Source organism: Sceloporus occidentalis, unplaced genomic scaffold, assembly GCF_023333645.1.
Source record: "Sceloporus occidentalis isolate IW3139 unplaced genomic scaffold, rSceOcc1.0.p SCAF_2, whole genome shotgun sequence".
NCBI classification, from domain to species: domain Eukaryota; kingdom Metazoa; phylum Chordata; class Lepidosauria; order Squamata; family Phrynosomatidae; genus Sceloporus; species Sceloporus occidentalis.
Window position 1 is genome coordinate 82,875,490 of NW_028316982.1, and position 18,529 is coordinate 82,894,018.

At 40.0% G+C, this 18,529-nt stretch overlaps 1 protein-coding gene across 1 annotated transcript in view; it reads left to right on the forward strand.

Moving 5' to 3' along the window:
• Window positions 1-243: 243 nt before the first annotated feature.
• Window positions 244-18,529, forward strand: part of MKI67 (marker of proliferation Ki-67) — a 33,134-nt gene continuing 14,848 nt past the window's right edge. The window contains exons 1-11 of the mRNA XM_089510147.1: window positions 244-317; window positions 3,492-3,604; window positions 4,833-4,914; window positions 4,999-5,114; window positions 6,263-6,332; window positions 7,656-7,731; window positions 8,484-9,911; window positions 11,670-11,902; window positions 13,512-14,442; window positions 14,659-14,777; window positions 17,222-17,414. Coding sequence (XP_089366273.1) covers window positions 3,513-3,604; window positions 4,833-4,914; window positions 4,999-5,114; window positions 6,263-6,332; window positions 7,656-7,731; window positions 8,484-9,911; window positions 11,670-11,902; window positions 13,512-14,442; window positions 14,659-14,777; window positions 17,222-17,414 — 3,340 coding nt within the window. The 5' untranslated portion in view covers window positions 244-317; window positions 3,492-3,512. The remainder of the gene's footprint in view (window positions 318-3,491; window positions 3,605-4,832; window positions 4,915-4,998; window positions 5,115-6,262; window positions 6,333-7,655; window positions 7,732-8,483; window positions 9,912-11,669; window positions 11,903-13,511; window positions 14,443-14,658; window positions 14,778-17,221; window positions 17,415-18,529) is intronic.

Genomic DNA, 18,529 nt, shown 5'->3' on the forward strand with positions numbered 1-18,529 from the left:
GTAGTCCCTTTACCTGTTCGCTTAAAGAAAAGCCTTTTTTTTGGTCAGCAAGGGGGGCATATACAAGTAAAGGGGGAAGCGGAGTGATTTAATATCTTGGAGGGCTCAAAGGCTAAACACTGGTAGTAGTAATAATAATAGTAGTAGTCGTCGTTCCTCACAGGCGGCGGAGGGATATCGAAAGGGGTGCTGAGGCTCCGAGGCGGGGGTTTGAATAAAGCGAGGTGAGCTCCCGCGCGCGCGCGCTCTGACAGGGAAGGTTAAAAAGACCCGGATGAGAAGCGGCTCGCGCGAAGGGAAGAGAGGGACGGAGACAGGTAAAAGGGGCCGTTAGGGGCTGGAAAGGTCGGCTCCAAGGCTTTTCTCTTCTTAGAGTCAAAAGGGGGACAGAGAAAGGGAGAGGCTTTCCCTCCTCCTCCTCCTCCTCCTCCTCCTCCTCCTCCTCCTCCATTTGCTTTCGCAGAAGGCTTGCTTTTTGGGGGGAGCTGGATTTTGGGGTGGGTTGGTTTTGATGATCCAGGGCTTTAATTAGTGTGTCCTCTCTAGGAATCTCTAGGTCCTCCAGCGCAACTCTATGGTCACCTTTAAGAGTCGCACCGAAAGAGCTAGAGGCCTGTTACAGACTGCCAAAATAAAGCTGCTTCGGGTCTCTTTGGAGGTATGCTGTTTAAATGATGCATGCATCCTAAGAATCTGGAAGCTGCACCAAAGCTGCACTCCAGTGCTTAGGAATGGAGTGTGGCTTTGGCGCGACCTCCGGACTCTTAGGACCCATGCATCATTTAAATAGCATACCTCCAAAGAGACCTGAAGCAGCTTTATTTTGGCAGTCTGTAACAGGCCAGAGAGAGAGGATGCCCCAGTGGCATCTGCAGCTCCTCCGGTGCAGTTCCATGGCCACTGTCTCTTGGACGGGGACCACAGGTTGGACCTAGAGGTTCCTAGAGAGGTGGTCTCCTTGTTGTTTGCGAGTCTGGAGGGACAGCTGTAGTGAAGGGACGCCTCTTAAGTGCTCATTGGACGCTACTAGGAAAGGTGGGAGTCAGTAGGGAGAGAGGGAGCCCGACCCCAACCCAGATGGAGGGACTCAGTTAAGGAGGTGACAGGGTCCAAAGCGCACTGCAGGTATCACCCAGTTTGAGGCCACTCTCCCTGCCCTGGCTCAATGCAGGTCCTGGGAACTGGAGTGTTTGTGAGACACTGAGCCTGAACTCTGGTGCCACAATAAACTACAATTCCCAGGGTTCCCTAGCACTGGCCCAGGGCACTTAGAGCGCTCTCAAACTGGATGATTTCTGCAGCGCGTTTTGGACCCAACTGAAAGAAAAGTTGGCAGCATTAGCTTTTGAACACTAAAGTCTACTTCCTCAGATGCATTTGGACACTGTCAGTTTCAGGCCGACTCCAGGGCAGTTAATAACAACCATTTTATTAAATTATTGATATCCTGCCCTAGATCCAAAGATCTCAGGGCAGCATATGCAGTGGACCCTTGTTATACGCTGGGTTTGGTTGCAAGATCCCAGTGGATAACAAAATCCGTGGATGCTCAAGTCCCATTAAATGTAATGACAGAGCAAAATGGTCTCCCTTGTAAAAATGGAAAATCAAGGTTTGATATTTGAAATTTATACTTTTTTTGAACATTTTCAAACTGTGGATGCTTGAATCCATGTATAAGAAATCCGTGGATAAGGAGGGCCGACTAATAATAGTACCAACCCTCCTCCCAAAACTTTGCTTAGTTTACCATTGCAGTTACAGTTCCAAAAGTAATTTCGTTTCTTTCCTGTTTCTCATAGGTTACTCAAGTAGCTATTTTGATAGGACTCAAACATGCCTCTTTGGAAGTAGGCTAGGAAAGCTTATCTTTCAGCCTCAAAGGTGCTACAGGATCCCTTTGCATAGTTACTCTGAGTTATTGTTCTGTTTAAAAATCTGAATGCAACAAACTCTAGGGCAGTTGACAACAAAATTAAGAGATATTTAAATATACTGGTGGAAAGGTGGGCTTGTTTTGCCTGTTATATTTTTGGGAGGACATGTTTCATAGAATATTGGGTTACAAACAAATTGTATCATGTTTCTTGGCTACCGGGATGACACAGAATTTCTCTTGGTTAAGTCAGTGAGAATGAAGATTGTGGGGACACCTGCAAATATAATTTGGAAAGCCTTGATCACGTGACTTCTGAAATACCTGGTTTGGGAATTCTGTTTTGTCACTTCGTTTTGCTTTGTTTTTGCATAGCCATTTTAACCAACGTGAGTTTTCTAGACAAAGGGTACTTACTTTTATGAAAGCTGCAAAGTGTTCCTAAACTGAATCTGTGCCTCTCTGTGCTTACAGCAGTAATAATACAGATGAAGTTATTGTAAATTTTGTCTTGAAACATGTCTTATCCCTCAGGCAGCAACACAGTTCCTGCAGTAAATGGAAGTGTTTGAAGTGGCCTTGCAGTTAAACTTGATATGTATTCTTGAGGCTATGAATAAAAATGAAGCTACTTCAGAAAACAAACAAATAGCTTCATCTATATACCGCTTCATACTGAACTAACAGTGTCTAAGCGGTTTACAACTGTAAGCTAATTGCTCCCAACAATCTGGGCACTCATTTTAGCCACCTCCTCGGAAGGATGCAAACCTGAGTCGAGCTTGAGCCCTTTTGCTGGTCTTGAACCCGCAACCTTATGCTTTTGAATAAGTGGCTGTAGTACTGGCATTGAACCACTGTGCCACCAGCATCAGCAAGTAAAAAAAGATGGACATATATTTTATTTGCAGTGTCTTTAAAACATTTTTATGACTACTCTATATGTAAGATATTAAAACCAATGTTCAAGGAACATGTGAACATTTAGGTCTTATTTGAAGGCCATGTGGATTTAAATAATTGAAGTATGAATATTTAATGCTCAGTCATTTCTTGTTTGTGTGTGGTGGGTTTTGTTTTTACAGCAAAGTGGAATTGAGGCTGCACCCACACTGGGGAAATAACCCGTTTTAGCACTGCTTTAACTGTTTTCTGGCTCAAGGCTATGGAATTCTGGGAGTTGGAGTTTGTTGTGGGGCCCAGAGCAGAGCCTAATTCCATAGCCTTAAGCCAGGGCAGTTAAAGCGGTGCCAAACCGGGTTATTTCCCCAGTGTGGATGCAGCCTGAGTAAGGTAGCTAGAATAGATTCAGTTCTTTTAACACTTGACTTCACATCGCTGCAACAAGACTAAAGAAGATGTTTGTAAATGTTACTACCAAGAAGAGAAAAGAAGTTGTACAGAATGACCTTACAAATGATCATAATTTAGCTAATACTTTGCACTATATTCCTAGTTCTATTTTTGATTAAATGGAAAACGATTTACTGAAATAATTGTACATTATTTTTCTCGCTGTACTGCAGTTTCAAAAACTGTATTATCTTAATAGAAGAGTTTTGGTCACTCATGATAATTAAAATTTTGAGATATTAACACTTTCAATTTTTTTCAGGTAAAATATGCGAATGAGAAAATGCCACTATATGGGAAAATTGTTGTTATTAAAAGGAATGGGACTGATGGGACTCATTTTCCATTAACTGCAAGTTCTTGCTTGTTTGGAAGGTAAAGCCTACTGTTTTTAGAAAATCTTATTTTTACAGTATTGTATTGCATATGCCTTATATTATTGCAGAACTGTTTATTCATTACTTAGTAGTACAGTATCTTCCTATAGCAAAATTTCAGTTGGTGGTGTCAATTAAATTCTCAACTTAGACCAGTCTACCTTGTGTTGTCATAACAGTTCCAGATTTTTATGTTGATGGAAACTTGAGCTTTATGAGAGCTGGCAGAAAAAATGAAATCTATATTTCAGTTCGAAATTATCTTAAATTGGTCTACAAAATCTAAAATTTAAGAAGTCGTTAATGTAATGCTTTTAGTGGTTGAGATAGGATGGGCTGAAAAAGGGCAGGCCATGTAGTGACACATACACACGGCTACAGTGAAGAACAAGTATCGGAATTTGGGGAGGCAATCTGATCGAGGCCCAGGAGAATTTTTTTTCCTTTCAAAACAGGGAGTGAACAGGCATTACTTCTGGTTTTTCAGAACACTTACCTCCCCCCTTGAATGCAAGGAGACTTTAATGAAATCCAGGGATATGCAACAAAATACGCAATGGTCACTTGAAATTAAAAATACCTTGCAATCTTGTGTTGGCTCCACTTGTGCCAGGAAATGGAAGAGTTGTTAGTTCTTACCAAATGCCAGGAGTTGGGTGGGTTTGGAACTAAAGGGGTTTTAAGAGGGGGATGGATTGGTAACCGCCTGTACATTTTCGGGATGCATTGTCAGGAACCATAATAGGCTCTGTAACCTGTGGTCCCTGCACATCAGCTTAGGAACATGAGTGCTAACATGGGACAGCCTGGGGCCAAATATGGATAGATATTGGAAATTGGAATCTGTAGTATCAGTTTTATGCCTGTGGGGAAGAGAGAACAGATATTGATGCAATTATTTTTTCTCTGCACACTTTGGTCCAAGCTGAAGCTCTATCAGTGCACTGGTATTTGAAACCGTTTCCATCATTATACATAAGTCCCATTGATTGTAAAAAGCAAACTTGAATTCTGGAAAGATTATTGGAGTTGGTAGGGGGAATGTAAAGGAAAGCTTATGGAAAATCAGCACTCAAGCATCAGTGATTTTTATGTATTAAAACAAGTATGGATTTTATAATTCTGGGTGGGTGTATAAGAATTTTCTGTGTTTCCTCGAATGTGCTGCACAGTTGTGTAATCAACAAATACAAAGCTGAAAATCACGTCTTTCTTTTTATTTTAAGAAAAAAAGAATGTGACATCCGAATTCAGATTCCACTGGTCTCTAAAGAACACTGTAAAATTGAAGTCAATGAAAATAAGGAGGTGTGTATTGATGCTGCTGTAGTCATTGGAACTAACTTGATGTACTGTTATCTGTTTTTTAAATTGGATATTCATTTGTTTTAGGCTACTTTGTTTAACTTAAGTTCTGCAACTCCAACACAACTGAATGGAATTAATGTTCAAGATCCCACATACTTGAAGCATGGAGATGTACTGACTATTATTGATCGTTCTTTCAGGTTGGTAGCAGTCATATACACAAACAGCTTTGGATCTATAATTGTCATGGCTTGCTTACACTATCTTCCGCTCCAGCAGAAAAGCTGAAGATAGTGACATGGCTGTCATAGCAGATATACCTTAACCAAGCAAAAGCATAGTGGAGATAACAATATTAAATTACAGAGAATGAAGGAACAATGGGGTGACTAAAGCACTTTGGGAGAACATGCGGACAAATTCATGTGAATAAAGAGTGAAAAGCTGAATAGTTTCATTATGGTTGTAGAGATTTGAACAAGAGACAGCATGGTATAGTGGTTTGAGTGTTGGCCAATGGGTGACCTTAGGCAAGTCACATTCACTCAGCTTCAGAGGATGGCAATTGCAAACAACCTCTGAACAAATCTTGCTAAGAAAGCCTCATGATAGGATCACCGTATGGTTGCTGGAAACAACTTGAAGGCATATAAACAACAATGAGAGAATTTAAGCAGGAGACATTTTCTGATTCATACATTTGGGTGTGAATGAGATTTACATGGTGTTTTGAAGAGGCTTTCAAGGTTTTAATTTAAATTTATTCCTGTTGAGTAAATTATACAACTACAACTTTGTGATTACTATTGAGCAAAGAAAGCATTCTAATCTCAGATAATTGCTGAAATCCCTAATAAGATATAGCAAGTAATGAAACTTAGGGGTGAAACAGACGGCCCAAAAATAGTGGATTTGGGCTGCTGCAGCAACTGCACACTGTGACCCCAATCCACCACAGAACCAGTCAAAATAGGAGCAGAAACAATCCGCCCTTATTTGAGCCTGCAAAAAGCCAGCTTTTCTGGCCCCGCTGCAGGGTTCTCTGGCTGTGTGTAAACACCATGCCCCTGGAGCACTGTGAAGCCATCTACTGGTATGTCTGGTTGGCAAGGGTGGCTTGGGTTGTGTAAACGCCACACCCCCAAGCCACCTGGAAGCTGGATTTACCAGGCTGTCTGTTTGAGCTCTAAGTGTAGTAATACTCTGCGTTAGAATTGGAATCAAGAGCAAGTTAAGGGATTTGAGCACTCGTTATCTTCAGACTGTAGTTCTTGTACTTAGCTATTATAAATAAGCCATTATTAAATATTCCAGTATTAAGTCATCAACCTACCTATACTTGGAACAGGTTTGAATATCCACCTCTGTCACCTCCACGGAAGAGAATTTCCAGATCTCAAGAGAAGGAAACATTACAGGTAATTTCTTGAGAATAATAGTCTATGTCTTCACAGTTTGCTGGGTTAAATTAAATGTCCAGGAGTGATAGGTTGAAATGAGGCCGCTGGTCTTCACATTTTTTGTAGGCTTCATAAGCAATTGTGTGTGGTTGTAGCAACATAGCTGTCCCAATGTGGAGGAAGTACACAGCAAATTACATACATGTGTTCCCTTTTTCCAGTTGAATTATTCTTCCAATAGCCTGTTTAGTGAGCTGTTGGCAGTACAGTGTGTTATTTAAATCATGCACCTGTGCACATCTGTCCAGCTGATGAGGGGAGGTGCAAAATGTTCTCAGCATGCTTAAGCTTTTCCACTCCTGTTCATATAGAATAAGTATGTATGCATTCAATTAATTACATGTGAGCCCTGTCCATGAGTGGGTTAGCATTTGATCTTACCATTTGGTGGATTATGATCCTCATGGGTTAACAAAGGTTGTCCATTCTTTCTGTGGGAGATAAAATTGAGGCATAAATTGAAAATAAGAAAGAGTGACTTAACAGCATAGGTTTCAATACCAATTTCTTTAAGTATTGTTTTTAACTACAGAAATGTTGCATGCTATTGCAGTATTTCATTTCTTGTGGTATACTTATAAATGTGTGATAGGCATTTGTGTAATGCTTACATCATCACTTCCCCTTCAGAAGAAATATATTATCCTCCTTCCATAACTGTCATCTTCCGGCCAATGAGGGAGTTGACCAGGCAGCCCAGCTCCACCAGGGCTAGCCTGGAAGAAGAGACTCCTCCCTCCATAACTGTCGTCTTCCGGCCTATGAGGGAGTTGACCAGGCAGGCCCAGCTCCATCAGGACTAGCCTGAAGAAGCCCTCCCTCTGGTCTATCTGCCTTGGTCCAGGCCTCAGAGGGAGAGAAGAATGCTGGACCTGATCCCCTTCCCCTCCACCATTCCCTTCTCCTTTTGTGTCGTGTCTTTTTAGATTGTAAGCCTGAGGGCAAGGAACTGTCTGTTATCCCCTCTGTTGTAAGCAGCCCAGATTCCCAGTGATTGGGCGGCATATAAATATTATTATTATTATTATTATTATTACTGAAGAGTAAAAGACTGCAGATAATTTTTAAGATCAGAATAGCATTGGAAAAGTCCCTCCCCCACCCCTTAGATACTAATTGAATTTGGCTTGAAAGTGGTAGAAGTGAAACCTTGCTGTGAGGAAGAAATGGAATTGTAACAATGAATTCACTTTCACATCTTTATTCCAATACCTAAGCATAATACTGTAAACTTACAAGTACGTAATGATGCATTCATTGTTCTTTTATATAATTGCACAGGTTCTCCATGTTCAGCAGGAAGAACAGGAGTCGCTGCACTCTCGGGATTCAGAAAACAGAAATTCTCAGATTTCTGGTTAGTATTCTTGACTTTTTAAATAAATGAACCATTTATTAGGATTTGATATTAACAAAAAGTAAAGCTAAATAAGCACATTAGTAGATCGGTTCAAATCAGCAATTGCTATGGGATTTTAGGATGGGGTGAGTGGAGTGGTTTTGTCATTAAATTGTAGGTTGTCTCAGCCTGCAATTGTCATGATTTAGGTCTGCCACATCTGAATTCATATTAACAATGATTACAGTTCACAAGCAGGCATATCTTAGCTTATTTTATTAGTGGGTACAAACATTTATTAATATATTTGTTCATATAAGATTAGATTATTACATAGTTCAGCATTTTATAACATTTGGCTGAGAATAGACATTCACATATATTTTAAAGCTTATTGTTGTCTCAGATGAGTTCACATAATGTGTCAAAAACATGAACCTTATTGAGCCTTTACTTTATCATAGAATACTCCAAGCTCCTCTGCATAATGCATCATTAAAATTAAAAAGTTCAGAATGCCCACCAGTTTGTGATTGCCCAGAGTAAATAAAATATGGCAACCACAAAGATCATGTCAGTAAATGAAGTGCTTTTGTAAATTTTGGTGAATGAAATCAAAAATCCAGAACAAGTCCTGTGTTCAGGACTTTCCTTTCTGATTTGTCTGTGTTTGATGCTGGGTAAAATTGTTTCAAATTAAGGAAAGAACTCTGTGACTATGAGAAATTAGCTGGCTTTGAACATATATGTGTTGTATTTCTTTTTCATAGAGAAAAAACATGAGTGGGGGAGTGAGACTCTTGTTAGTGAGAAGAAAAGAACTAAAGAACATACTGGGCAGTATAGCACATATGAATTTCCATATAAAATACACCAGCCAGAAAGAAAAGATGAGATGTCTCCATTCAGCAAACTGTATGAATTAATGAAATATGAAGGCAGTGCAAAAAACACAGAAGAAAATGCAATATCCACACCACAAAAAGGGTATTCACCCCCAGAATATGGTAATTCCATATCTCAAGCTGCATCTCAAGTCCCAGCTAGGAGCTCTGTGGATAATCAAACTAAGAGTGAAGCAGAAATTTTGAATGGAGTTTCCCATTCTGGTAATATTAAAAGTCAGGAAGTAAACAGTGTGTCAAACCTTGTATGTTTTGATAAGAACAGCTCTAGAAGATCATCTGGAAGAAGACTGGCTAAAAGTATTCAAAGCTATGCCACAAAACAGAAAGAAGGTGGTGAAGATGCAAATCAGTTAAATATCTGTAACAAAGTTGTAGTTGTAGAAGAGAATGAACTAGAAAAATCTAAAGTTATAAACAGTGCTAATAAAGTTTTCAGAGCAACTAGAAGTACAAAATACTTTCCTCAGCCATGTTGCATAATTACTTTGGACTCTACCGATACAACAAAATACATTAAACCAGAAAAAGCTGATATTAATATGGAAGCTAAGGTCACAGACACAGCTGAATCTGATGAAAGTGATTTGCTGACACCAAAATCTAAGAGAGAAAATTTTCAACCACATCCTAGTCTATATACTAGAAATGCCAGAAGTCCTTCAAAGTTTAGAATGCAACAGGAAGAGCTAGATTCATTGATTGTAATGAAGAGCTATTCAGAGAATTCATCTAAAACTGAGGAATATTCAGTACATGCTTGTATGGAGGGGCATGAATCTGACAACACTGTTGAAAACAGCTATCCTAAAGTAATGGAGTGTAACACAGAGATGACTACAGAACAAATAAATGCTCAGGAAGAAACAAAAATGGAGACCAGTGAAAGTCATATCTCCAAAGATGGGAACTCCAGAATGGTTGCTTCTCCACATCACAGTAATAAAAGTAGAAGCCCCAGAATGAATACCGAACAAAATAAAGGGTCTCCAAATAGAAGTTCTTTTATAAAGCTAACTACAGAAGAATTGTTTGTCATTCCTGCAGATTCTTGTACAGGTAGAGTAACACCTGTTAAGATGGATGATGCTAGTGTGGGCAGAGATTGGCTTCAGGAGGAGGAAGATAAGATAAAACAACAAACCACAAAGGCTCATGACCAGAATGTTGACACAAAAAATAATGTAGCAGTGTCTTTCAACCTATCTGAAACTGATCATGATAATGGTGTTGTAGTGCCATCTGAACTTGTTTCAGAATCAAACATGTCAAGCCTGTTAATTACAAAGTCAGGTAAATACTTTCATTACCAACCAAAGATTTTAGAAATGGTTTTGAAAGACTGTTTTAATGTTTCTCCATACCCCTTTGTAGAGAAATTATACTTTTGTTTTAAAATTATGTTGGTTATTCTGTTATTTTAAAAAATACATTATAGTAGGACCCTGTAATATGTGAGGGATCCATTCTGGGACCATTCACTTACAATTTCATATATAATCTGGAATGCTATTTGTTTTACCTGAAATGAAGGACAAAGTGTTTTCTAGGCATTTTCCACATCCTCAAGCATGAGTCTGGTATGCCTCTGCTGGACATTGATTTGGACAGTGTGCAAACACAACTAACAAGGGACCCTCAGACCTTCGCATATAACTGAACCCACATAGGGATCCTACTCTATTGAATTCCAATTTGTGAGGGCAAAAGATCCCAACAGGCAGGGACATAGTGGGGGGGGGGGTGTCTATGGGGTCCGTTAGATACAATGAATGGTGCGTACTGCCACACTGCCAGGCCCAAGCCCCATTATAATGGTGGCATTAGTCTGGACCCCCTCCTTCCCAAAATCCTGGCTACATCCCTGCAACGGTTTGCTAATCAACCTGTCCTACTCAAACATAAACACTTGGTTTACTTAATGAGATTCAACTGTAGCTAGTCATTTGAACCAGTTCATCATTTTTGTGCCTTGATGCAAACATTGACCATGGAATACAAAATGCCACCTTTTTAAAAAGTTTGTCAAAAAGCATTTAGTCTTTCACAGGATTCTTCCCATTAAGGGGTCATTCCCACTACTAAAAGCTCCAAATTTTGATTCTAGCTATATGCCCCTAGTTCCCACTGGAAATTGATCCTGATCCTAATTTGATCGATTCCAGGGCAAATAATGCGGAGCAAATGCAAAAAGCCTGGGGTTTTTTTGTAGCAGTTATTTTGAGGTTTTTTTTTTAGAAGAATCAGTTCTGACGTGATTCCTAACAGTGGGAATGCCATATTAGAATCGATTCTTTCTGAGGGGAGGGACAAATGAGGTTTTGACAAATCCACCATTTTCCCCCCCTTGCAGCACTGCCTGTGTGTGTGTTTTTTTAAATTAAATTGATAGAATATGCGATTGTTTGATTTTGTAACTACTTGCAAGGCAAGGAGGGACAAATGGCAGAGAGGTGACTTTTTGACAGATCCACCATTTCCCCCTCTTGCAGCACTGCCTGTGTACTTGTTTTTTTTTTAAATTAAATTGATAGAATATGTGATTGGTAGAATATGCAATTGTTTGATTTTGTAACTACTTGCAGGCAAGTAGTTGCAAAATCAATCAATTGGAAATTCTATATTTTGTTTCTTTTTTTTTTTAAAAAAAGCATTGTCCTCCCCTTCATCCTCTTCCTTTGTCCTCACGGTGCCTTCATTCCTTTCCCGCTTGGCTTTCCCCTGCTTGGCTTCCCCAGTGCCTGGCCTTGGCTCTCTCCCCCCGCTGCCTTGTGCCTCTATTGCCGGCTTCCCTCATGCCCGGCTTGAAGCAGTGCAATTGGGGATGGAAAAAAAGAAAACCAATTCAAATGGCAAAAAAAGATCCCCTTTTATAGTGAGAAGGAGAGATCTTTTGAAATTGGTTACAAACACGGAGTGGATCCGAATCACAACCTGTGTTATTCTGCCAGTGGGAATGAGCCCTTTGATAACCAACTTAGAGATGGATTGTTTTCTTTAGTTTTGTAATGTGGTATGGTAAATTTACAGTATTTTACTCTTCTCTCGTAGAGATTAAAAAATCTCAGAAGCGTAAAAGTAGACAGCTACTAACTCAACCACTTGGGAAAAGAAAGAGAGTGTCTTTTGGTGGCCACCTCAGTCCTGAACTATTTGATAAACGTTTACCTCCAAACTCACCACTGAAAAAGGGTGCAATTCCTGCAAGACTGAGCTTACCATTTGGAAACTCGCCTCGAGCAGTTCTGAAAAAAGTTGCAGGATTAAGACAGTTTGTAACCAAGGTAAATTAGTTCCTGGTTCTGAAATATCTAAAACATTCATTGAACAGTATTCCTGTTCAATGCTTTTCTAGTAATAGTATCTATACGACTACACATTGGACCCTTTTCATTGTCTGGCTGGAGATCTGTGGATTTGACACTCCCCGTATTATTCAGTGGTGCTGTACACAGGGACACATACCACCACCATTGAATAATATGGGCACAGCTGTCCGGGCTTATTTATCATCCACAGATGATATGGAGTCGAACCCCTGTGGAGAGGAATGGTCCATTACATAAAATTTCTTCCTCATATTGTAGCTGTTGGATTTTAGGCAATTTTTTTTCCTTCATAAGTACACTATATAAATGCAGCTGTGGTTCAGTACATTCATGCACTTGTTAGACTGAAGAAAGCAGTCTGGAAAGAAGCAGTTTTGACAAGATTAGAGGTGTAAAACTCCCCCAAATTTCAGATATTAAAATCTCTGCAGTCTATCAGCATTTTAGATCTTTAGTAGAATGTTATTATCTTTAATTCAATTAGTTTCAGAGGTTCTACAAGATTTCTCTATAATGTTATTCTTACGCTAATGACTGATGGAGAATTTGACACGTTTGTACATAGGCACAGTCTGTTGCCTTCATAGGGTTTATTTTAATTGGGACTAAATTGTGTGGCCCTCCAGATGATGATGGACTATAACTCATACCAGCCGTAGTCAGCACAGGCAATGGTGAGGAGTGCTGGGAGCTGCAGTCTGGAAATTGCCAGAGGCTGAATAATTTCCAGCTATGACACAGACTATAAAGTGCATTTTGTGTCCCGTAAAGTGTAGATGCTAATTTGTTTAATCCCTAAAATTGTACTGTTGGTTTGTGAAATGTATGAGCATCACAGTACTAGCAGATATACTCATTCTTAGGTTGTGATAGAGAATCATGCTTCTACAGACGCAACTGAATATGCAAATCTTAATTTTTACCAGTTGTGTGAGGGGCATAGAATAACTTTGTATTAAAGCCAGTTTAACGCAGTATCCAGATTTGCTAATTTCTGAGTACTATAGTAATATCTAGACATAGGAATAAATTGTGTCATATTTGTATACTGCTGCTTGTGATAACACGTCTTTTTGTAATGCTTTGTTAGCTTCCAGCAATCTAAATGTTGACAGTGGGTGCATCCTCACCACAACAGTCTGACACTTTAACTGCCATAGCTCCATGCTATGGAATCCTGGGATTTGTAGTTTGTTATGCCATCAGAGTTCTGACAGAGAAAGGTAAATGGCTCACAAAACTACAATCCCTAGAATTTCATAGCATGGAGCCATGGCAGTTAACGTACTATCAAACTGGATTATTTCTGCAATGCAGATGCAATGTGAAGAGAGACTGTTCCAACTGCACCTTTTTAAAAGAAAAAAATTCTAATTTTATTTCATCTTTTCCATAATCCTATGAGGCAGTGAGTTGGGGAGGGGACCAAGATCAGAGGTCTCGGTTTAATATGTTATGCATCAAACTGGGTCTCAGCTTAAATTATGCTATACATTAAGATACATTTGATCTATGTTTTTATGTTTATGTATTTCTAAGCACTTATTCTCTGCCTTTTTAACAGGAGGAGCACAAAACTAATTTGATGAAAATGTCTGCCTCCCCTCCGGCCCGCAGGTCCCCGTCTGCCTCCCCTCCGGCCCACAGGTCCCCGTCTGCCTCCCCTCTGGCCCACAGGTCCCCGTCCACCTCCCCTCCGGCCCGCAGGTCTCCAACCGCCTCTCCTTTGGCCCGCAGGTCCCCGTCCGCCTCCTCTCTGGCCCGCAGGTCCCCATCAGCCTCCCCTTCAGCCCGCAGGTCCCCGTCAGCCTCCCCTTCAGCCCGCAGGTCCCCGTCAGCCTCCACTCCGGCCCGCAGGTCCCCATCCGCCTCCCCTCCGGCCCGCAGGTCCCTGTCGGCCTCCTCTCCGGCCCACAGGTCCCCGTCCGCCTCCCCTCCAGCCCGCAGGTCCCCGTCTGCCTCCCCTCCGGCTCGCAGGTCTCCAACCGACTCTCCTTTGGCCCGCAGGTCCCCGTCCGCCTCCTCTCTGGCCCGCAGGTCCCCATCAGCCTCCCCTTCAGCCCGCAGGTCCCCGTCAGCTTCCACTCCGGCCTGCAAGTCCCCATCAGCTTCCACTCCGGCCCGCAGGTCCCCATCTGCCTCCCCTCCGGCCCGCAGGTCCCCGTCTGCCTCCCCTTCGACCTGCAGGTCCCCAGCTGCCTCCCCACCAGCTATCTTATCTTCTAACAAAGTTCAAAGAAAAGGGCGCTTCTCTGTTACTCATGTTACCTGTCCATCATCAGAGGAACAGGATCCCATTGCCATGCATTGCCACCTGAATGAAGAATTTGCTGAAGTAAAGACACCTCAGTCTCCTGATCCATTATCTAAAGCTGCTTCCTCAGTAAGGAGAAGCAAAAACTTTGCTCCAAAGAGAAGTTCCTTGCGCAGGAGTGGCACAATGAATCTTATTAACTCTAAAAGAAGAAGTGGTGCTTCGGAAGCCAATTTGATGGGTTGGTTACAGTACTTTTTATTAGAGTTTTCCTCCTCCATACTTTTTTTTTAAATAATAAAATGTAGTAATTTGCTTTGTAAAATGTCCCTCATTATCTGCAAATGCATAGTTTGATACAAAGCTTGAAACCTGGAAAAATAGTATTCTACCAAAATATTGTACAGAATCAGATGACATCTTATTACAAAGCAGTATATTTTAATTGTCATTCCAGTTGCAAAGTCTTGGGCTGATGTAGTGAAACAGGGTGTTCCAAAATCACAGATAAAGACTAACAAAACATGTGGCATTAAAAGAAAAGCACCTAAGAAGATACCTACAAAACCATCAAAGGTACAGTTAAACTTTCTCTAGGTTTACTGACATACTTAGTAAATGGCATCAAATAACTTACTGTCTGTTGTAACATGTGATGTGTTCAGTCAGATTCCAGGCTCAGTCCCTCCCAGTTCTAGTTGGTTCTAATTTTGCTTGATTTTACAACTAGAGTAGAGAGTAGTAGAATGATTAATTGCAACTATGTATGAGGCATTCTCAAAAATTAAGAAGAGAATGCCTCTATCTGAAGTCTACCACAAATTGCATCTGGCATGGAATTCCAAAGCATGAGCTCCAGTCATGTCTTCACATTTCTATGTATGTGTTCATAGTGCTGTATTTGGTCTTGTACTCTAGAAACTGAAGCCAGCCTGAATTGCCATTTTAAAATACACTGGAGATAGAAATTAGAAGCAAGCCAGTTTGCAAAATATGTTTGCTATATCAGTTGGGCAAATAATGAATCAATTGTGCCAAGTTTTGCGAGAGGAAAGGATGGAACAAGTGGCTGTCACTTCTGTAAGCATGATGAAAGAAACTTGAACAACCAGTGGCCAGATGTGGAGAACATTGGGGCATGTATGTGGAATTTTACTGATTTTGTACATATCAGGAAACAGAAAAATACCTTAGAAGAGTCAAAACTGCTTCCTGGAAGCTTATATGATCAAAACAGGCTAAATCATGTTTCTGAACATGCTGCTAAAACGCTATTTAGTGACTGGTGTCCTGGATATAATCAGACAGGAAGTTCTGAACTGCCTTGAATTCCCCCCTGGATCCATCCCCCTCTTACCTGCTGGAGGTTTTCAGCAAACAATGGGCAGCTGCCTTCCCACATGTTCCCTGCAAGCCTACTGCTACTGCAGGCACAAGTTGCAGAGGTCAGAATGAGGTACTCATCCATATTAGTGCTGGGTACCATATTCTGATTGCATGGGAAAGGAGCTGGCTCTCCCTGCATTTTGCTCTGGGTTTTCTGGAAACTGGAAAACACTGATTCGGGGTTTCTTTCCCACATTCAAACAACTTACCTTTTGCTCTGGGTTTGAATGTGGGAGAAGGGGTAGAAACCCCAAATCAATCAATGTTTTCCAATTTCAAACCTATATTTAAATGTCACAGGTCTTTGATTATTCATATTTCTGAACTGTGAATTACTACTAGAAACAACACATTTTCTGTATTCAGGTTTTTGCAATTAAAATCTTTGGAATACAGTGGTACCCCGGGATACGAATGCGCCGGGATACGAAATTTCCGGGTTACGAAAAAAATATATTTAAAAAAACTGTTCCGCGTTACGAAAGTTTTTTCGGGTTACGAAAAAACTTTTGGTGCTTTTCGGCGCTATTTCGCACCAAATCGCGGCTTTTCCCCATTAGCGCCTATGGGTTTTTCGGCTTACGAAGCCTTTCGGGTTACGAAAGCGGCGGCGGAACGGATCATTTTCTTAACCCGGGGTACCACTGTACATGCAGATTCTGCAATACAGTGGGTAAAAGTATAAACAATGGACTAAGAAATCTAAATGCATACTTGAACTCAACCATGAAATCATTGGCTTTGCTCAATCATGCTTAGTTACTGTGTAATATGGATGCTACAGTACTAACCACAATCTTATGTTGAGATCAAGTATATTAAGCAATGAGAGCTTAACAATAACTGTTCTTGTATATTTAATAATAAAGTAATGAATTTCATTCTGTAAGAAAACATGATTGGTAGCTACAACTCTTCTCATTTTTTTAGATCTTCTCATATTTTTCATGTCTTTTCTCATAGTCCTTAAATTATTAGCTTATCTTGATAGATGTTAGAGTTGGGGCAGATGATAGACAGAAGCAGCAGCGAACACTTCCCCTTGGGCTGGCAGCTCTTCAGTTATAGCTTCTAACAATGGGAAATTAGTGGAAAAGAAGATGGTGGCTTGAGAGCTGCTGAGATGCAGATCACACCTGCCAAGGTGCAAATCCTTAAAATAAAAGGGTGGGTGGCTAGGAGAAATGTGGCCTGGGCTTTGGAAAAGTTTTGTTGCTACTATCTTACAGTATAATCCAGTTATTACATTTAAAATGAAATATTTGCTTGAAGGAAACAGTACAAGGGCAACCAATAACAATGGGATTCCTAACAAAGAGTGTGGTGCTGCAGTCAGTGCTGTAATGTGGCATAACAAAGATACTTGCAAGGACATTCCATTTCCCAAAGTCATAGTAGCTGCTAGTGAAAGCGCCACCTTCTTTTAAGTAGCAACCCTCAGTGAAAATAATGCCATCAAAATGGGTATGTGTTAAAGATTGGTATGCAAGACTTGAAAGTATAGAGTTCTTTTCTGCATGAATGAAGTAAATGAAAATGCAGTAAGTCCTAGGAATTTTCAAATACATCAGTCCAATGATTTTTATCAGATTGCAAAGGTTTTATTGTTGTTGTTGTGTTACGTTCTTTTCCAGAACAATGTTTCCATGTTAAAAACACCAATAAGAAAAATCAAGGGTCACTTTACTACAGGCCATGCAAATTCTCCAGCTCCAATTTTGATTGGAAAAGCTCATTCCAACACCATGAATTTAGCTGCACAAGTTCCTAAAGTGATGTTCAACTATCCTTTGAAGCAACAACATAACTTAAATGAAAGTTTTACAGGTAAGCTATTTTTAATTAAAAGGTTGTAGCATGTAAACTCTAGTTGGCCATAAAACTTGCAGGTACTAAAGAATTTCAGTATTTAGAGCTGCTCTTTTTAAAAGTACTTGAGAAAATAATTTTATTAAGCTAATCAAGTTGTTTAAGTTAGTTACACTGATGCAATTTAGAATTTTGAAAGATGTTTGCATTGTTCTTTCTAATTTCTTTACTAAATCCTTTATAATTCTTATTGCTGATATTTCTGATTGTTATATGTTTGAATCTAAGCCACTCACTTTAATATCTTATTAAGAAAATATATACAGATATAATCAATATTTAAGGTACTTTTGATTGTGTGTCTTGGTCTGTTTAATCATTACATTATTGACTGTGTACATCAAACCTTCAAGAAGTAAAAGCAGATCAGCCTCACCCTGAATGTTGGAAAACTTGTGACCATGATTGTATGTGAGGAGAGTGAGGCATATAGTGGATTTATATCATGGCCAACTTATCAGCTTTCATTGCCAACAGATGGCTCTCTGATATTGTTTAAAAGGTCACTGCCTAAATCGAGTGTAATACGGTTGTGTGTTGTCCTACTATACTTGACCATGATTAAAAACTAGACAGCCAGATGGTCACTCCTATTAGTTTAGTTTCCCAAACTTACATTGTGTTAAATTCTCAATTTACCTCATTTTGGAAGCATGCTAGATAGCTTCATTTTCCCAACCCACTGACTTAACACAATTTTCTGATTTTTCACAATAGCCTTCAAATTATGTTCATGTGTTTAGCATACTGAAAAATGAATACTCTGTAAAAAAGGAAGATTTTTTAAACTTCTGGTCTAGTTAAATCTTGAGATTATTAGGAGACAGAAATGTAAATATTTCCATGAAATTATTGTTTGGGGTGTAGTGACATGTATGCAGGGTCCAAGCTCTCACTTTACTCAGCTGTTAATTTCAGAACTCCAGAAAGTAACTGCACTTTCATATGCCTTTTTATTAACTTTGAACCCCCTCCTACCCAAAAATTACAGCCAGTAAGTAAATATAACTGCTAGCAAGCTAAGTGATATAACAGACAAAAAGGATGGAAGAAAATTAATATATCAGTGCATA